The sequence below is a fragment of the Ahaetulla prasina genome, chromosome 1 (genome assembly GCF_028640845.1).
Source record: "Ahaetulla prasina isolate Xishuangbanna chromosome 1, ASM2864084v1, whole genome shotgun sequence".
In the NCBI taxonomy this organism is placed as follows: Eukaryota; Metazoa; Chordata; class Lepidosauria; order Squamata; family Colubridae; genus Ahaetulla; species Ahaetulla prasina.
In genome coordinates this window covers 75,270,202-75,287,854 of record NC_080539.1, presented here as the reverse complement: position 1 = coordinate 75,287,854, position 17,653 = coordinate 75,270,202, and the positions used below count along the sequence as shown (strand labels likewise).

Sequence of the window (17,653 nt, the reverse complement as noted above, 5' to 3'; positions counted from 1 at the left end):
ATAAAACCAACTACCTATTTTAAATTGATTTCATTCAGTAGAGAAGAAAGTGCTGAAATTTCAATTATATCTATAATATAGTAATAGCACTTAAACTTATATACCGCTTTATAGTGCTCTATAGCCCTCTGTAAGTGGCTTACAGAGTCAACTTAATGCCCCCAACAATCTTGATCTTCATTTTACCAACCTCAGAAGGATAGAAGTCTGAGTCAATCTTGAATGGGTCAGGATCAAACACCTTGCAGTCAGCAGAATTAGCCTGCAATACTGCATTCTAACCACTGTGCCATCACAGCTCTAGTTTAAAGGATTAACACAAGCATTTTCAACTTTCAAAAGAGTAAAATAAATTCTTTTTAAAAAAAGTTTTTACAAAGTTTGCAAAATTTCAAATAAAATATTCTATCTCAATTCCTGTTTTAGGGCAAGTTCAAGCTGCACAAGGAAGGACTCAGAATCAAGGTATGTCCTAATTCAATGGATTTTCTAATTAAGAGAATGTTAAAGTTTATTAATTAACTGATCAGTAAAACATTTTAAGGCTTGTGGCTACACAACTAACAGAACTATTCTTCATCCTAAAATAGATAAAGCATTTATTATTTGAAAATTTTCCTTAGAAAGAACTCATATTCTTAAAAGTAAAACTATCTCAATATACTTGCTTTTGAATAAGGTTTTTATTATAAGATTATAAAAGCCCAGTCTAGCACAATACCAATGAAGAAGAAAAATAATAAATCTCAAAAGAAAGCAGCATGGATGCTTAAAGAACTATCTGATAAATTGAAAGAAAAAAAGGACAAGTATAAAAAGTGGAAAGAGGGGCAATTAACTAAGGCAGAATATCAGCAAATAGCCCGAGCCTGTAAAGATGAAGTGGGGAAAGCTAAGGCTCACAACGAACAAAGGTTAGCGACAAAAGTAAAAAATAACAAAAAAAGCTTCTTCCAACATGTTAAAAACAAGAAAAAAGTCAAGGAAACAATTAGCCCATTGCTGGGAGAAAGTGGCAAGAAGGTGACAAGCAACAGGGAGAAAGCAGATCTACTTAACTCATATTTTGCATCTGTCTTTACACAAAAGGAAAAAAACAATCCAACCTATCAAAAACAGCACCACAAACAACAGATTAGGAACACAAGTTAAAATAGGGGAAAAAATGGTAAGTGAACACCTGTCTACCCTAGACGAGTTCAAATCATCAGGACTGGATGGATTACACCCCAAGGTTCTGAAGGAACTGGCAGACGAGATCTCAGAACCACTGAAATATATCTTTCAAAGATCCTGGAGCACAGGGGAACTGCCAGAGGACTGGAAAAGAACTGATGTACTTCCCATCTTCAAAAAAGGAAAACAAAACAGATCCAGGAAATTACAGACCTATCAGTCTGACCTCAATACCAGGGAAGATTCTGGAAAATATAATCAAGCAATGAATGATTGAACACCTAGAAGCAAACAAAGTAATAACCAAAAGCCAACATGGGTTTGTCAAAAACATATCATGCCAGACTAATCTCATTGCATTCTTTGACAAAATGACAAAATTAGTGGACCAGAGGAATGCTGTCGATATAATTTACTTGGACTTCAGCAAAGCATTTGATAAAGTAGACCATAACCTACTACTAGATAAAGTAGAAAAATGTGGGTTAGACAGCACCACCACCAGATGGATTCGTAACTGGCTGACCAACCGCACTCAACGTGTAGTCCTCAACGGAACTACATCCACATGGAGGGAAGTATGCAGTGGAGTACCCCAAGGCTCTGTTTTAGGCCCAGTACTCTTCAACATCTTCATTAATGACTTGGACAAGGGGATAGATGGGGAACTCATCAAATATGCAGATGACACCAAGCTGGCAGGAATAACCAACACTCCAGAAGATAGGCTCAAGATACAGAAGGATCTTTTTTTTTTTTTGCCCAACAATCAAGTTTATTTTTATTTTATTTATTTATTTATTTTGTCACAACAATATATATATTGGGCACTAACTAACAAAATGAAATTCAACAGTGAAAAAAGTAAGGTTCTACATTTAGGCAAAAAACCCAAAATGCACAGGTACCAGATATATGGTACCTTGCTCAATAGTAGTAACTGTGAGAGGGATCTTGGAGTTCTAGTGGACAACCATTTAGATATGAGCCAGCAGTGTGCAGCAGCTGCCAAAAAAAGCCGACACAGTTCTGGGCTGCATAAACAGAGGGATAGAATCAAGGTCAGGTGAAGTGTTAATACCACTTTATAATGCCTTGGTAAGGCCACACTTGGAATATTGCATTCAGTTTTGGTCGCCACGATGTAAAAAGGATGTTGAGACTCTAGAAAGAGTGCAGAGAAGAGCAACGAAGATGATTAGGGGACTGGAGGCTAAAACATATGAAGAACGGTTGCAGGAACTCGGTATGCCTAGTTTAATGAAAAGAAGGACTAGGGGAGACATGATAGCAGTGTTCCAATATCTCAGGGGCTTCCACAAAGAAGAGGGAGTCAAACTATTCTCCAAAGCACCTGAGGGTAGAACAAGATCTTAGTATTAAAATTTGATACTTGCAAAAGAGAAGAAGATCCTCTACTACAGGAAAGCCATAAACTGTTTCTCCAAGTTCATGTTACAACTCCAAGGATTTTTGTGACAGCCAGAAATGCCTCTCAAAATAAACTTAAGGCAGGGTTTGTTTTACTGGTACATGCTCTGCTATTTTCATTATTTCAACAAAGTTGATCTCATGTATTTTAAGATGTAATATTTTTTCCATTAGTTTAAGATTAAATAGTGAGTTTGAATAATAATTAAGTTTGTCTTTTGTCCATAACAGCTACCGAAACAGATGCGTGGAAGTCTGGATCAAGCCTTTTGGACCCAGGTAAAAAATCTTTCCACAAAGTCTGTTAAGCAGCAACAATGTACAAGTGTGCGTATCTCATGTGTGCAGGAAACGTAAACCTTTATTTTTTGTTATGGTGAAGTTCCTTACATAGGATGATGAGAGACGATTCTTTTGAGTCTTGTGTCCCACTCAGTTCATAAAAATATGTGCAAATTAAGGCATATAAGCAAATATGTCAGATAATTTGAAATAGTAAATTGAAGTGCTTTGAATTAGATTTATACTACACACTCTTGATCAGCTGATCAATTTTCATTTATGGATCCCCACTGAAAAAGTACTTCATTTGGCACACAGGCTGAATTCATCCAGTGTATAAGATAAAATGAGATCATTCTAGGTTTTTTTCCTTTCAGAGATAGTTTCACGTTACAAATTACTGCCTGATGTTGGCATTACACAAAGGGAGTATGCAAGCAAACAAATTTCTTGAATTTGTGTTCGTGTTTGGTAGTTGCTGGTTTTGTTTATTTTGGCCAAAGCATCCATTGATGTTCGGATCATTTTAGAAGAGTGTCAGTATTAGGAAATAAACTGTACAAGCCGACAGATAGTTCATGATGGATAGAAAGCGATTCATTGCAAAAGAATTTCTATCTTAGATAGAGGGAGCTACCATGATGGAGGATTTCCAAGAGACCAGAATGCAATACAAAGTTGGCCTAGTAATTGTTTGATGCGTGCCAATTATCATTTCAAAGAGAATTATTTTTAGTTAGTATGAGACAACTGTTGCCTGAATAGAGATTTAATGAGCCCGGACAGCTGTGACAATCTGGTGGTGAAAAAGCTTAATTAGCTTGCCACAAAGTCCCACGTCAATGAGCTGAGATTCTCAGGACTTGACAATGCCATTTTGAAGCAAGCCTGGGAACTTGAAGACCTCCCTGGAAACAGCAACCTTTTCAAACAGCTCTGAGAAATGCACAATGGGTGGCCTTCCAGTTCTGAGGTTGCTGGCATAGCCGGCTTTCAAGGCAACACTGAAGCCCTGTCTGATTTTTTGTGAAGATGATAGAAGTTTGCTAGGTGGCCAGATCGACCTTTTGATTAGAGAAAAGACAATATTTGTGTTTAGTGCTGACTTGTGGACTTTTAAAAAAATAAAACAGAAAAAGTAAGTTGATGATTTTGACAATTGGACAGGATAGATTATAGAAAGAAGAAATGTTGTAGCTTTAAAGAAAGAGCTGTATCTCTAATTTTAGTCATAACTGCTGTAAAGAAGATAAGAAGTCATTTCTTTAAGTTTTTTTCTTTCTTTTCTATTTTTCTTCTACCTTTTTTCTTTCCTTTTTTTTTGGCATTTAGCTTTCTCTTTTATTTCCTTCTTTTTCCCCCTTTTCCTCTATTTTAGTTTGAATGAATTTTTGCTCTTGCTTTTAGCACTTTGTATAAAATCACATTTTTAAAAAGAGAGCTGTGTCTATGATAATGCAAGCAGAGTTGGTGAAAATAATTTTTTAAAAAAGTTCAACTCTGCATAAGAACTGCATAAATAACCTTTGAACATAAGATGCTCTGTGTTATCTGGGATTCAGAAATGAATTGTGTTTCCCAACTTGCAGTAGCAAAGTGTGTGTCCCCCTCCCCCATGATGGTCTTTTAAGCTCTGGGGGTCTTCAGGTTTTTAGGGGACCCAAGAGCTTGCAAACAGACAGGCGAGTGGTGCAGCATTTAAAGGTTGGTATTGTGAGATAGAAGGGACACGGTGGCTCAGGGGCTAGGACGTTGAGCTTGTCGATCGAAAGGTCGGTAGTTCAGCAGTTCAAATCCCTAGTGCCGCATAGCCGGGTGAGCTCCCATTACTTGTCTCAGCTTCTGCCAACCTAGCAGTTCGAAAGCACATAAAAAATGCAAGTAGAAAAATAGGGACCACCTTTAGTGGGAAGGTAACAGCGTTTTGTGTGCCTTTGGCGTTTAGTCATTCTGGCCACATGACCACAGACACAGAGACATCTTCTGCACTGGTTCTTCAGCTTTGAAACAGAGATGAGCATCGCACCCTAGAGTCGGGAACGACTTGCACATATGTGCTTTACCTTATTGTGAGACATCAGGCTGAGCCACTTAATTGTGGTGGGGTTCTCTGTCCACTTGTGTTGCCTGTGCATCTCCAGGGATAGCCTCATCCAGCAGGTGAAGAATGTAGAATGTAGCCCTGCACATCCGGTAATACATGTACTATAGGACTGGTTCTCAACTAGTGGTAAAACATGCCACAGGTGCATTCAGAACCAGTGTAGTTAGGACACATCTGATATCACTGAAATTTTAGCTTAAGTTTCTAACATTTCACTTATAGGGAAAAATGTAATGCGGCTAGCCCTCGGCTTGTGATTTATTTGTGTAACGACAATTTGAAGTAACAACACTTTCAGAAAAAGTGACTTACAACCTGCCCTCAAAGTTTCAACCATCGCATCATCTTCATGGCCATGTAATTGCACTTTACAATGGTTGCGGTGTCTTATGGTCTGGGATCCTGATTTGCAACCTGCCCAGCTGGCTTCCAACAAGCAAAGTCAACAGGGGAAGCTGGTTTCCCTTAAAAACCTCATGAATCACTTAAGAACTGCAGATACTCACTTAACAACTAGGGTAAAATGGTTGTAAAATTGGGTCCAATCATGTGATAATTCACTTAACAATCACCTTGCTTAGCAACTGAAAGTCTGATCCCAATTGTGATTGTAAAGCAAGGACTACCAGCACACATAACTTTTTGTCTCTATCATGTTGAGACCCAGTTTCTTTGAAAGTAAGAGGTGGGACTGAATATAAAATAAGTTGAAAACACTGGACTGTAAAGCTTTCTGAGCTCTCCAAGGAAGTTGTACCAGGGCACAACTGGACCTATGCTTTACAACCCAATTCTTCCATTTTATCTGGGCACTGACAGAAGTTCATTCTTGTCTAAAACATTTTCCCTTTCTGTGCTGAATCAAGCATCTGAAGGCATCTCCATGATTTCCTTGTTCATCACTGAATTAGCAGACTGATATTTGATGTGAATGTCTCCTCTTTCCTGACCTTCAAATTTAATAATATATAACATTGATCATTCTAGGTTTCAGCTCCAAGGAAGATATAGTCCCAAAGCCTCTGAAGCCAGTTTCCCAGGGAAATCCAAGTAGGTGAATCAGAAATGTATTTAGGTCCTTTCATAATCTGTTTTGAGCAGACAAAGAGAATATTTTACTGGCTTGGCATTTCATGTATGAAATCTGCTTCTTGGGATGGGGGGGGGGAATGGGATCAAAGAGAAATCTAGCAGAACTACTAGTGGGACCAAATTAATTTCCATTCAGGTATAGTCAAATGTTGATCATTTGTTAATAAATGCAGATTTTTTTCACTAGCTTGCAGCCATAACAAGTGATAATAATTAATTTGGTTACTGTAAAAAGAGAGAGAGAAGGGATTATTTTTTATGCAGAGTTATATTACCCAATACAAATAAATGAGCGTAAATGCATGTATTAAAGATATTTATTTATTTATTTTTCAGTCGCTAAGTCATGACCCTATGGACCATAGCACACCAGGGTACCCTTGTCCTCCACTGTCTCCCAGAGTTTGCCCAATTCATGCTCATTGCATCAATGACACTATCTAACCATCTTATCCTCTGTCGTCCCCTTCTCTTTTTCCCTTCAATTTTTCCCAACATCAGGGTCTTTTCCAATGAGTCCTCTCTTCTCATATTTCATACCCTAACTTCCCATCTCTCTCAGAGAAGGGCATTGGGTGATGTATACAGCATTAAAATTGTTTTACATAGGTAAGCTATTCCTGGACTAAACTTCAATCTATTTGTGAATGAACTGAATGACACGAACAAGTAATCTCCATCTTTAGAAAGTCAGAAGAAAGTAAGAAAAAAAATCATAGCATTCTTCCTATTATGATAAATTATTAGGTGTAAAGCATAGATAGTTTACACACCCACAGCTCTATGAAGCTTGATGCAGATTCATTGTTCAATGACTAGAAAAACTTATTTTGTAGAAGGAGCTCAATCCAACAAAGGCAATATTGATCTGTTTCTCTTTTCCCCTATGTTGTGTGAAAATTCAGAAGACCCTTCAAGGTCCATATAGGACCAAAAGGATGAAGAAATTAGCTTCCCTCTTTTTCCCCCCTCTGGAAAAAGGTTATAGTTTTTCAAGCAACTGGATCCAACACTCAATCATTTGTTTCTGAATAAGCATTAATTACTTAAATGTCTGTGACTACCAGAGGTGGGATTCAACTGGTTCACGTCTGTTCACTAGAACCGGTAGTTAACTTTCTAAGCAGTTCAGAGAACCGGTTGTTGGAAGAAATCTCCTTTTGTTTTATTTTTTTCAACCATTGTAGCATCCCCATGGTCACAAGACGCCAGGTGAGATGAAGCGCCCCTCGTCATGAGTGATGTCGAGTTGGCCATGCCCACCCAGTCACATGACCACCCAGCCACACCTATCCAGTTGGTCATTAGGGCAGGGAACCAGTTGTTAATTTATTTGAATGTCACCACTGGTGACTAGCCCTAGTGTGCTCAAAAGATCTAGACCTCACCCAAAGTTATTATATGCCCCTGCAATTTGGCTGTTGGTTAAAGAAAAAAAACACCACTAGGGTATCCAGATTAGAACAAATGCCATGAAAAAGTTATTTGGATGGCTGATCATTGCTGTAACATATCCTGTGAAATTAGGGGCTGCATGCACTGCTTTGGACAATCTTGGCTGTTCTGCACTTCTGAGAACCCTTGCAAACATCATTATAACCACAAATAGTGATAGGCAGAGCACTTGAGAGATAAATGAGATGTTATGATCTTAACATAGAATATACAATAGAAATGGTCTTCTAATATATTTGTAATGTATTTAATCTAATTTATTTTCCTAGATTGCAAAGTTGACTTAGCCTTCTTGATAGACGGGAGCTGGAGCATTGGCAGGCGCCGTTTTCAGATCCAGAAACAATTCCTCAAAGATGTATCTCAAGCCTTGAATGTTGGCCCAATAGGGCCTTTCATGGGCATTGTTCAGTATGGGTAATAGTGCATTGTTTTTATAAAAACCATTATTTAAGAAGATAATATAGATTTTAGAATGTGTATCATACACATACATAAACATACATACACACATAGACACAGACAATCATACACACACACGCATACACACAAGCACCTACAAAAATAAATATTGATAAACTCGAAAGATATGTTAACTCTTTTTCTAACTCCTATTTTATGAATTTTTATGGATTTAGGTGAGTATCTGACTTTAGATTTGCTAACAGATTAGCAGTATTAGCCAATAACGGGACAAGGTGGGCACTCATTTCTTCTATTGTGTATTAAATATTATACTCTAAAAAGTAGTTGTAACCCTTCAGGAAGGCCAAAGTAAAAAAAAAAGTGTCATAAATTAATGTTCTGCCTTTGGCAGTAACCAAATATATCCAAGAGTTCCAGTAGAAGGGCATAAAAGATATAGCAGAAACGGCAACTTATACATACTCAGTATTTTGTTTTCTTTGAATATTGCCTATTTGGGATAGTTTATTTTCAATTTGTTCATTTTATTTATATTTAACTTTATTTATATTACGGGTGTATTGGAATAATAAATATGCAACATGTGTGTGGGGGTGGGGGGGTGGGGGGCATATATGTATACAACCCAATTTCAAAATAGCTGGAGTATCAGAATCGATGGGGAAAAAATAGACATAAAATTAAACAGGTCAGTCCCCAATTCTAGCTATCCAAAATCTATCTTACATTTGATCTTTATATATAGCGTTATATTTTCCTGGATACATTTCAGAGATATAAGGATTCTAAACATTGGGGGAGAGAAAGCTACCAACCTCTTAGGGATGAAATATGGGTCATGCTATGTTTTTGTCTCAGGTGATAATGGGTTCAGAAAGTTTAATTAGATGCCTTGAGGAAGGACCATCTCAAGTTCCAACATGAAAAACAAAACAATTGACTACTAATAAACTTATGTAAAATTAAGTAGGTATGCCTTTATTAAACCAAAGAGCTGATCTCCAGTTATTTGAAAGATGGAATTAGCAAATAGTAAATTAATACTTCAATATGAATTATTTAACAATTCAAACAATTTACTATTAATAATTTACTATTATTATTACTAGTAATAATTCATAGCAAATTATTATTAATAATTAATAGTAAATTGTTTTTTAATAGTTAATTATTATACAGAAAGTTCTATTTTCTGCTTTTAAAAAAACATCTCTACAAATTACCCATGCTAATTGTTTACAAGTAACAATTGTGACAAGTAAACGCATAAACTTCAGCATTCATATAATTCTTTGCTTGGAAAAAATTACCTGAAAATCAACTTTATTTACTTTCATTAATGGGCTGCTGTGAATACTTTTACATGTTTTTTTTCTCTTTGTTTTACAAACAGCGATAACCCTTCTACTGAATTTAACTTGAACACCTATGCAAATACCAAGGACTTAAAAAATGCCATTGAGAAAATATCCCAAAAAGGAGGCTTATCAAATGTTGGTAGGTAGCTGATATGTCATACCAAATCTGTTTAAGAATCAGATGCCAAGATTTGAAGTTATTGTTTCTTAACCATGTGCAGCTGTAGGACACTTTGATCATTGCATGATTCACCTGGTACCTGCTTACAGGCAAAGACTTAAAACCACAAAACCAACAATTAAATCAGTGAAGATCTGGACGGAGGAGTCAAAATTAAAGCTGCAGCCTGCTTTGACTGATTGGAACATTTTTGAAGATACCTCTGCAGACCTGGATGAACTCATAGATACTGTAACATCATATGTCAGCTTCTGTGAAGACCTATGTGTACCGACAAAGAACTTGCTAATATACAGTAACAACAAACCTTGGTTCACACCTAAACTTAAGCAGCTACGTCATTCCAAAGAGGAAGACTCCAGGAAAGATGATAAAATGCTGTACAATCAGGCCAGAAATGTACTAACAAGGGAGATCAGAGCAGCAAAAAGAAGCTACTCTGAGAAGCTAAAGAATCAGTTGTCAGCAAATGAACCAGCAAACATGTGGAAAACTCTTAAAAATATCACCGGCTATGGCAAACCTCCTTCCCAGGCTGAAGGTAATCAACAACTGGCAGATGACCTGAATGAGTTTTACTGCAGGTTTGAAAGGACACTACAGCCACCTATCTCCACAACCCCCATCTCAGACACACCAACAACAGCCAAGCCTCCTACAACTGACCCCATCCCATTGGGTTCACAACCTCTAGTGATCACAAAAAAGGAAGTGCAGGACCTGTTTCATAGACAAAAGCCAGGAAAAGCTCCAGGCCCAGACAAGATAACTCCTTCTTGCTTAAAAGTCTGTGCTGACCAATTGGCCCACATCTTCAGCCATATCTTCAATAAATCACTAGAGATGTGCTATGTTCCTTCTTGCTTCAAATACTCTACCATCATCCCAGTGCTGAAGAAGCCCACGATCAAGGAACTGAATGACTATAGACCAGTTGCTTTAACATCTGTAGTCATGAAAGCCTTTGAAAGGCTAGTGCTTTCCTACTTGAAAACCATCACGGATTTGCTCTTAGATCCCTTGCAATTTGCATACCGAGCAAATAGATCAACAGATGATGCTGTTAATATGGCTCTGCACTACATCTTACAACATCTTGAATCTCCAAAGACCTATGTAAGGGTCCTCTTTGTAGACTTTAGTTCAGCATTCAATACCATCATTCCAGACACTCTTCTAACTAAGCTAAACCAGCTACAAGTACCTGAACAGACTTGTAAGTGGATCACAAGCTTCCTAACAAACAGGAAGCAGCAGGTGAAGCTAAGCAGGATCACATCAGATACCTGTACAATTAGCACAGGGCCCCCCCAAGGCTGTGTGCTCTCCCCACTTCTCTTCTCTCTGTATACCAATGACTGCATCTCCAACGATCCATCTGTTAAACTACTGAAGTTCGCAGATGACACAACAGTGATTGGTCTCATTCGAGACAATGACGAATCCGCATATAGACGTGAGGTCGAACGACTAGCCTTGTGGTGCGACCGAAACAATCTGGAACTGAACACACTCAAAACTGTAGAAATGGTAGTAGACTTTAGGAGAAACCTGTCGTGTCCCCCTCCCCCTCCGACAGCCGGGTCTGGGAAGTCTTTATCAAGCGTGGCCACGAAGCCTCTGCAGCTTTGCCAAATTCCTTTCAGATTTCTCAGGACAGGCAGGAATCCAAGGTGTGACTTCAGCAAACCAGATGAGACTTTGCTTGACTCAAGGAATGCCAAAAAGCAGATCCTTTATAGAGGGTGGGCTCCATGGGGTGTGGCTCCATGACTCAGCACTTATCCAGGCCTGCCCCTCCCTTCCTTTTGCTGACGTCGCCTCTCAATTATCTGGAAGCGGGGATCCGTCCACTGTGAAATCCCTTCCTCCTGATCTGCTGCCGGCAATTCTAGCATGTGGCTGGCTTTGTGCTCACACGCTGTAGGAGTGAGGTTTGTTTGTTCATTCCTGACATTCTGTCCGGGCATGGTGCCAGGGCTGGGGGCTGGAGGCAAGCCAGGCCATTCCTCTTCATTATCAGACTCTGAATCGGATAACAGGAGATGGGAGGGGCCCGGCTGAGGAGAGGAGGGAGGACAAGGCACAACAAAACCCTTCCATACTTCCACCTCTCACAATACTAGACAACACAGTATCAACAGTAGAAACCTTCAAATTTCTAGGTTCTATCATATCGCAAGATCTAAAATGGACAGTTAACATCAAAAACATCATCAAAAAAGGACAACAAAGACTGTTCTTTCTGCAACAACTCAGAAAGCTCAAACTGCCCAAGGAGCTACTGATCCAGTTCTACAGAGGAATTATTGAGTCTGTCATTTGCACCTCTATAACTGTATGGTTTGGTTCTGCAACCCAACAAGAAAGACACAGACTTCAGAGGATAATTAGAACTGCAGAAAAAATAATTGCTACCAACCTGCCTTCCATTGAGGACCTGTATACTGCACGAATCAAGAAGAGGGCCGTGAAAATATTTACAGATCCCTCGCATCCTGGACATAAACTGTTTCAACTCCTACCCTCAAAATGACGCTATAGAGCACTGCACACCAGAACAACTAGACACAAGAACAATTTTTCCCCAAAGGCCATCACTCTGCTAAACAAATAATTCCCTCAACACTGTCAAACTATTTACTAAATCTACATTGCTATTAATCTTCTCATCGTTTCCATCACTAATCTCTTTCCATTTATGACTGTATGACTGTAACTTTTTGTTGCTATCATTAAGGATTAAATTGTACCCTATGACCATCAATTGTGTTGTAAATGTTGTACCTTGATGATGTTGTACCTTTTTTTTTCTTTTATGTACATTGAGAGCATACGCACCAAAACAAATTCCTTGTGTATCCAATCACACTTGGCCAATAAATTCAATTCAATTCTATTCTATTCTATTCTATCCTATTCTATTCTATTCTATTCTATTCTATTCTATTCTATTCTATTCTATTCTATTCTAATAGATTCGGCTCAAGATCATCACCTGCTTCATTTATTCTAGACTGTCTTTTCTGATTTTGGGAGAGGAAAATGAAATCAACAATGTTGAATTCTGAAAAATGGAGTCAATGTAAAGATACATTCTATTCCACTGTATGAGGAAACCCATGCAGTGGAATAGAATGTTTTGGCATCACCATTTATTGCCCTAGGATTTCAAACAATAAGATGCTAGAACTGTACTATTTTCCGGCTTCTAAAATTTATCATGCCACTTCATCTTGCCACAAATCTGAGTAGTTTCTGTAGGAACAGAACGGATTAAGATGATTAGATATGTATGTAAAGTTGATATACACCTGCAGTCTCAGACACATTTGGTTGAGAAAATTATTGCCATCATATGTTTTTAATGGCTATGAATATTTCCATCATAACGTGGGCAGAAGGTTTATTTCAGCTGTTGTTTCAGGGTGAATGCTATTTCTACTCACATTTCAACGGGAGCATGTATTCAAAATCACAGTGCAGATAATTGCTTTACGTCTAATTGAGCCTGACAATAAGGAGCTTCCTACTGATCTGCTGGATCTTGACATTGGCTTTGGTGGGTTTTTTGATTGGGGTTTGCTTCTGTCCTCTATTTCAGGCATCTCCAACCTTGGCAACTTTGAGACTTGTGGACTTCAACTCACAGAATTCTAGGAGCTGAAGTCCACAAGTCTTAAAGTTGCCAAGGTTGGAGACCCCTGTTCTATTTTATCATTTTTAGTCTTAATAACGTGCAATACAATGCCAAATAAATAAAAAGGAACTAGTTTTTTAAAGATTTCCCCCCTTTCCTGTATGCCACTTTCTCACATAGGAAAAGCTTTGTCCTTTGTTAACAAAAACTACTTTGAAGATGCCAACGGCAACCGAGGAGGTGCCCCCAACGTGGCTGTAGTGTTGGTGGATGGATGGCCCACTGATAAGGTAGAAGAAGCCTCCAGGCTGGCACGGGAGTCTGGCATTAACATTTTCTTTGTCACCATTGAAGGACCCGACGAAAATGAAATCAACAATGTTGAATTCTGAAAAATGGAGTCAATGTAAAGATACATTCTATTCACTGTATGAGGAAACCCATGCAGTGGAATAGAATGTTTTAACATCACCATTTATTGCCCTAGGATTTCAAACAATAAGATGCTAGAACTGTACTATTTTCCGGCTTCTAAAATTTATCATGCCACTTCATCTTGCCACAAATCTGAGTAGTTTCTGTAGGAACAGAACGGATTAAGATGATTAGATATGTATGTAAAGTTGATATACACCTGCAGTCTCAGACACATTTGGTTGAGAAAATTATTGCCATCATATGTTTTTAATGGCTATGAATATTTCCATCATAACGTGGGCAGAAGGTTTATTTCAGCTGTTGTTTCAGGGTGAATGCTATTTCTACTCACATTTCAACGGGAGCATGTATTCAAAATCACAGTGCAGATAATTGCTTTACGTCTAATTGAGCCTGACAATAAGGAGCTTCCTACTGATCTGCTGGATCTTGACATTGGCTTTGGTGGGTTTTTTGATTGGGGTTTGCTTCTGTCCTCTATTTCAGGCATCTCCAACCTTGGCAACTTTGAGACTTGTGGACTTCAACTCACAGAATTCTAGGAGCTGAAGTCCACAAGTCTTAAAGTTGCCAAGGTTGGAGACCACTGTTCTATTTTATCATTTCTAGTCTTAATAACGTGCTATACAATGCCAAATAAATAAAAAGGAACTAGTTTTTTAAAGATTTCCCCCCTTTCCTGTATGCCACTTTCTCACATAGGAAAAGCTTTGTCCTTTGTTAACAAAAACTACTTTGAAGATGCCAACGGCAACCGAGGAGGTGCCCCCAACGTGGCTGTAGTGTTGGTGGATGGATGGCCCACTGATAAGGTAGAAGAAGCCTCCAGGCTGGCACGGGAGTCTGGCATTAACATTTTCTTTGTCACCATTGAAGGACCCGACGAAAATGAAAAGAAAAATGTCATTGAAACAAACTTTGTGGACAAGGTAAGAAGTGGCAGATTTTGGAGTGTGTATGTATTATTCTGGGAAAATGCAAAGTCTGATCACTTTACCACATACGGCATAATCTGACAAGAACAGATTGTAGTTGTTTTGCGAAAGTCATAACTTCACAGTCCTAGGCTCAGTTCTGCCAAGCATTGTGATAATGCAATATACATTAAGTTACCATACTTTTTTAAATTATAAAACAAAGTCGATGAAAACTGTTCTTGGATAGTGGATACAGATAGTCCTTGACTTACAACTACAATCGGGCTCAAAATTTCCATCGCTAAGCAAGATGGTTGCTTTCATTGTTAAGTGAATTTTGCCCCATTTTAGACACTTTCTTGCCACAGCTGTTAAGTGAATCACTTAACAGGGTTGTTAAGTGAATCTGGCTTCCCCATTGACTCTGCTTGTCAGAAGGTCGCAAAAAGTGATCACGTGACACCAGGACACTGCAACCACCATAATTAAATGCCAGTTGCCAAGCATCTACATTTTAATCATGTGACCAGTGAATGCTGCAACAGTCATAAGTGTGACAAATGGTCATAAGTCACTTTTTTCAGTGCCGTTGTAATGGTCACTAATGAATGGTTGTAAGTCGAGGACTATCTGTATTTAAAAGAAATACAGAAATACTGTATTTGATTAAAAAGTGGACAATTTTGGACAACTCAATATTTTGAAGTTAAGGGGCTTTTATCCTTTGCTTCTGAAGCAGTTCTACCTGGATTCACTGCCCCCATACTATATATACCTATTATTCACAACAAAGGGAAGTTTCCATTGGAATCCAATGTTTTTTTTCCTCTTATTGCAAAACAAACAAAGCTAGATATGGTGAAGTTCTAGTATCATGCTCATTTTGACTGTCAACTTGACTTTAACAAAATGAAGAATACAACAGTCCAGAGAGCAAAAGAGAGAAATTGTACAATTCCAGAAGCAACACACTTTGCAATCAAAAATCTGGAGTTTCAGATTTTGCTTTGTGGACACTGTGTGCCATTGCCTCTAGGTGGATTTATTTATGAATTTCTTGCAATACCCGTGACAGTTCTGGATGCACCTTGGTTAGACCTTGTCCTCATAAGCTCTAGAGTTTAGACTGGATACATTTTACAGAATGCTTTTTTAATTAAGTAGCATTCTTATGAACTGCAAAGTTTGGCAAAGGAAATCTCCTTCAAAAAGCAACGCTGTCTTTGGGAAATGCAAAAATAACATTTTCTTTTCTGGTCACACCTTCTGAATATTTTTTGCACTTTCCTTCATAGGTTTGCCATGAAACACATTTCTTCTGAACTCTGAAGTGCTTCATATCTTAAAGCTGGGCAGGCTCCAGCCTACTGACTAATTTTGACTTTATTTAAGTTTGCTAGGACAGAGCTACAATGAGACATTAATTAAGCACATATTTGTATACACTAATTTATGATAGCTGCATTTTACAAAGTAAAGAACTGCACAAATGTGCAATCCCTTTATATGATAGAATAAAGTTATTTATCAATTTATTTAATCAATTTATAAAGTCACCCATCTCAACGAGTGACAAAATTCTGATTTTGCAGTATAAAAGAAAACCAAGGACCTTCAGATGTATTTGAACTTCAGCCCTAATAATTTCCCACCTGATATGTACACTGGCCATGCTGGCTGGAAACAACTGTGTGAAAGAATTCCAATAGAGTTCAAGATAGGAGCAATAGCAATAGCATTACACTTATATACCACTCCTTAGTACTTTACAGCACTGAGTGGTTTACAAATGTCAGCATATTGCCCCCAAAATCTGGGTCGTTTTGCTTGCAGAAAGCTATATTAAAACTGTAATACTAAGTTTTCAGATCTTAGAACACTGATGGAGACCAGCTGCAAACAGCAATAACTCCAGATCAGTGATACTACAAGATTAAACCTATAAATGTATAAATTTATTTTCTGGCAATTATACTCATGAGCAATACCATGTAAACAGAGGGAAATCACGGTGTCTACTACAGTATTTTTTGAAGATTTCATTTGATCTGATTATGGTATAAAACTTTTTTAATTTTTCTTTTTAAAAATTCTATCATTTAGGCTGTATGCAGGACCAATGGATACTATTCTATTCATGTCACCAGTTGGTTTACCTTGTACAAAGTAGTGCAGCCTTTAGTAAAACGAATCTGTGATGTTGAACGTCTGGCTTGCAGCAAAACCTGTCTAAATTCAGCCGACATTGGGTTTGTCATTGATGGATCTAGCAGCGTTGGCACAGGTAACTTCCGCACCATTCTGCAATTTGTAGCCAATATTAGCAAAGAGTTTGAGATTTCTGATACAGATACCCGGATCGGAGCTGTGCAGTACACTTATGAACAAAGGCTGGAATTTGACTTTAACAAGCACAGCACTAAGCAGGAGGTGCTGAACGCTATCAAAAGAATCAACTATTGGAGTGGAGGAACCAGCACTGGAGCAGCCATCAACTTCGCCTTTGAGCAGCTCTTCAGCAAATCCAAACCTAACAAGCGGAAAATCATGATTTTGATTACAGATGGCAGATCGTACGATGATGTCAGGGGACCAGCTTTAGCAGCACACCAAAATGGTAATTGCCTGTTATATTTTTTGTTTCAGAAAAGTTCAGCCAGGTGTAGGGCTGTTGATCTGAAGAGGGAATTTAAATTAAACTTTTAGACAGTTAAACCTTAAACTGTCTACCACCCCATTCCTAAGAGGTAAAGGGGACGTGCATAAGCGCACCAGCGTGCCTACTCTGTCTTACTGTCCCCATTTATCTGTATTTACTTCCTTTTTTTCATGCTTATGTTCATACTTATACTTGCAACCTTGTACATGTTTGACAAATAAATAAAAATAAAATAAATTAGGTCACCCAGAAACTCAAGTTAAGATTAAGTTTAGTATTCCCAATTTCTCACAGCCACAATTGACAGACCATTCTTGGATTGTATGAGGACCAAGTTTAATTGAGTTAGGTGGAATTGTTGAAGTCTTAGGTCCTTTAGGCACGGCTGGCCTGGGATATCTTGTGTTGTGTATAGAACGTATATTGTCATCTCCTTAAAGAACCTGCTAACATAGTAGCTGGACAATTGTAGGGGAAAAAACATTTAAATGGAG

General features: G+C 38.2%; 1 protein-coding gene across 1 annotated transcript in view; it reads left to right on the top strand.

Annotated features, from left to right (window-relative positions):
* Positions 1-17,653, top strand: part of VIT (vitrin) — a 74,164-nt gene that overhangs the window by 54,387 nt on the left and 2,124 nt on the right. The window contains exons 9-15 of the mRNA XM_058164562.1: positions 427-465; positions 2,839-2,886; positions 5,981-6,043; positions 7,810-7,957; positions 9,360-9,463; positions 14,286-14,512; positions 16,604-17,117. Of these exons, the coding sequence (XP_058020545.1) occupies positions 427-465; positions 2,839-2,886; positions 5,981-6,043; positions 7,810-7,957; positions 9,360-9,463; positions 14,286-14,512; positions 16,604-17,117 (1,143 nt within the window). The remainder of the gene's footprint in view (positions 1-426; positions 466-2,838; positions 2,887-5,980; positions 6,044-7,809; positions 7,958-9,359; positions 9,464-14,285; positions 14,513-16,603; positions 17,118-17,653) is intronic.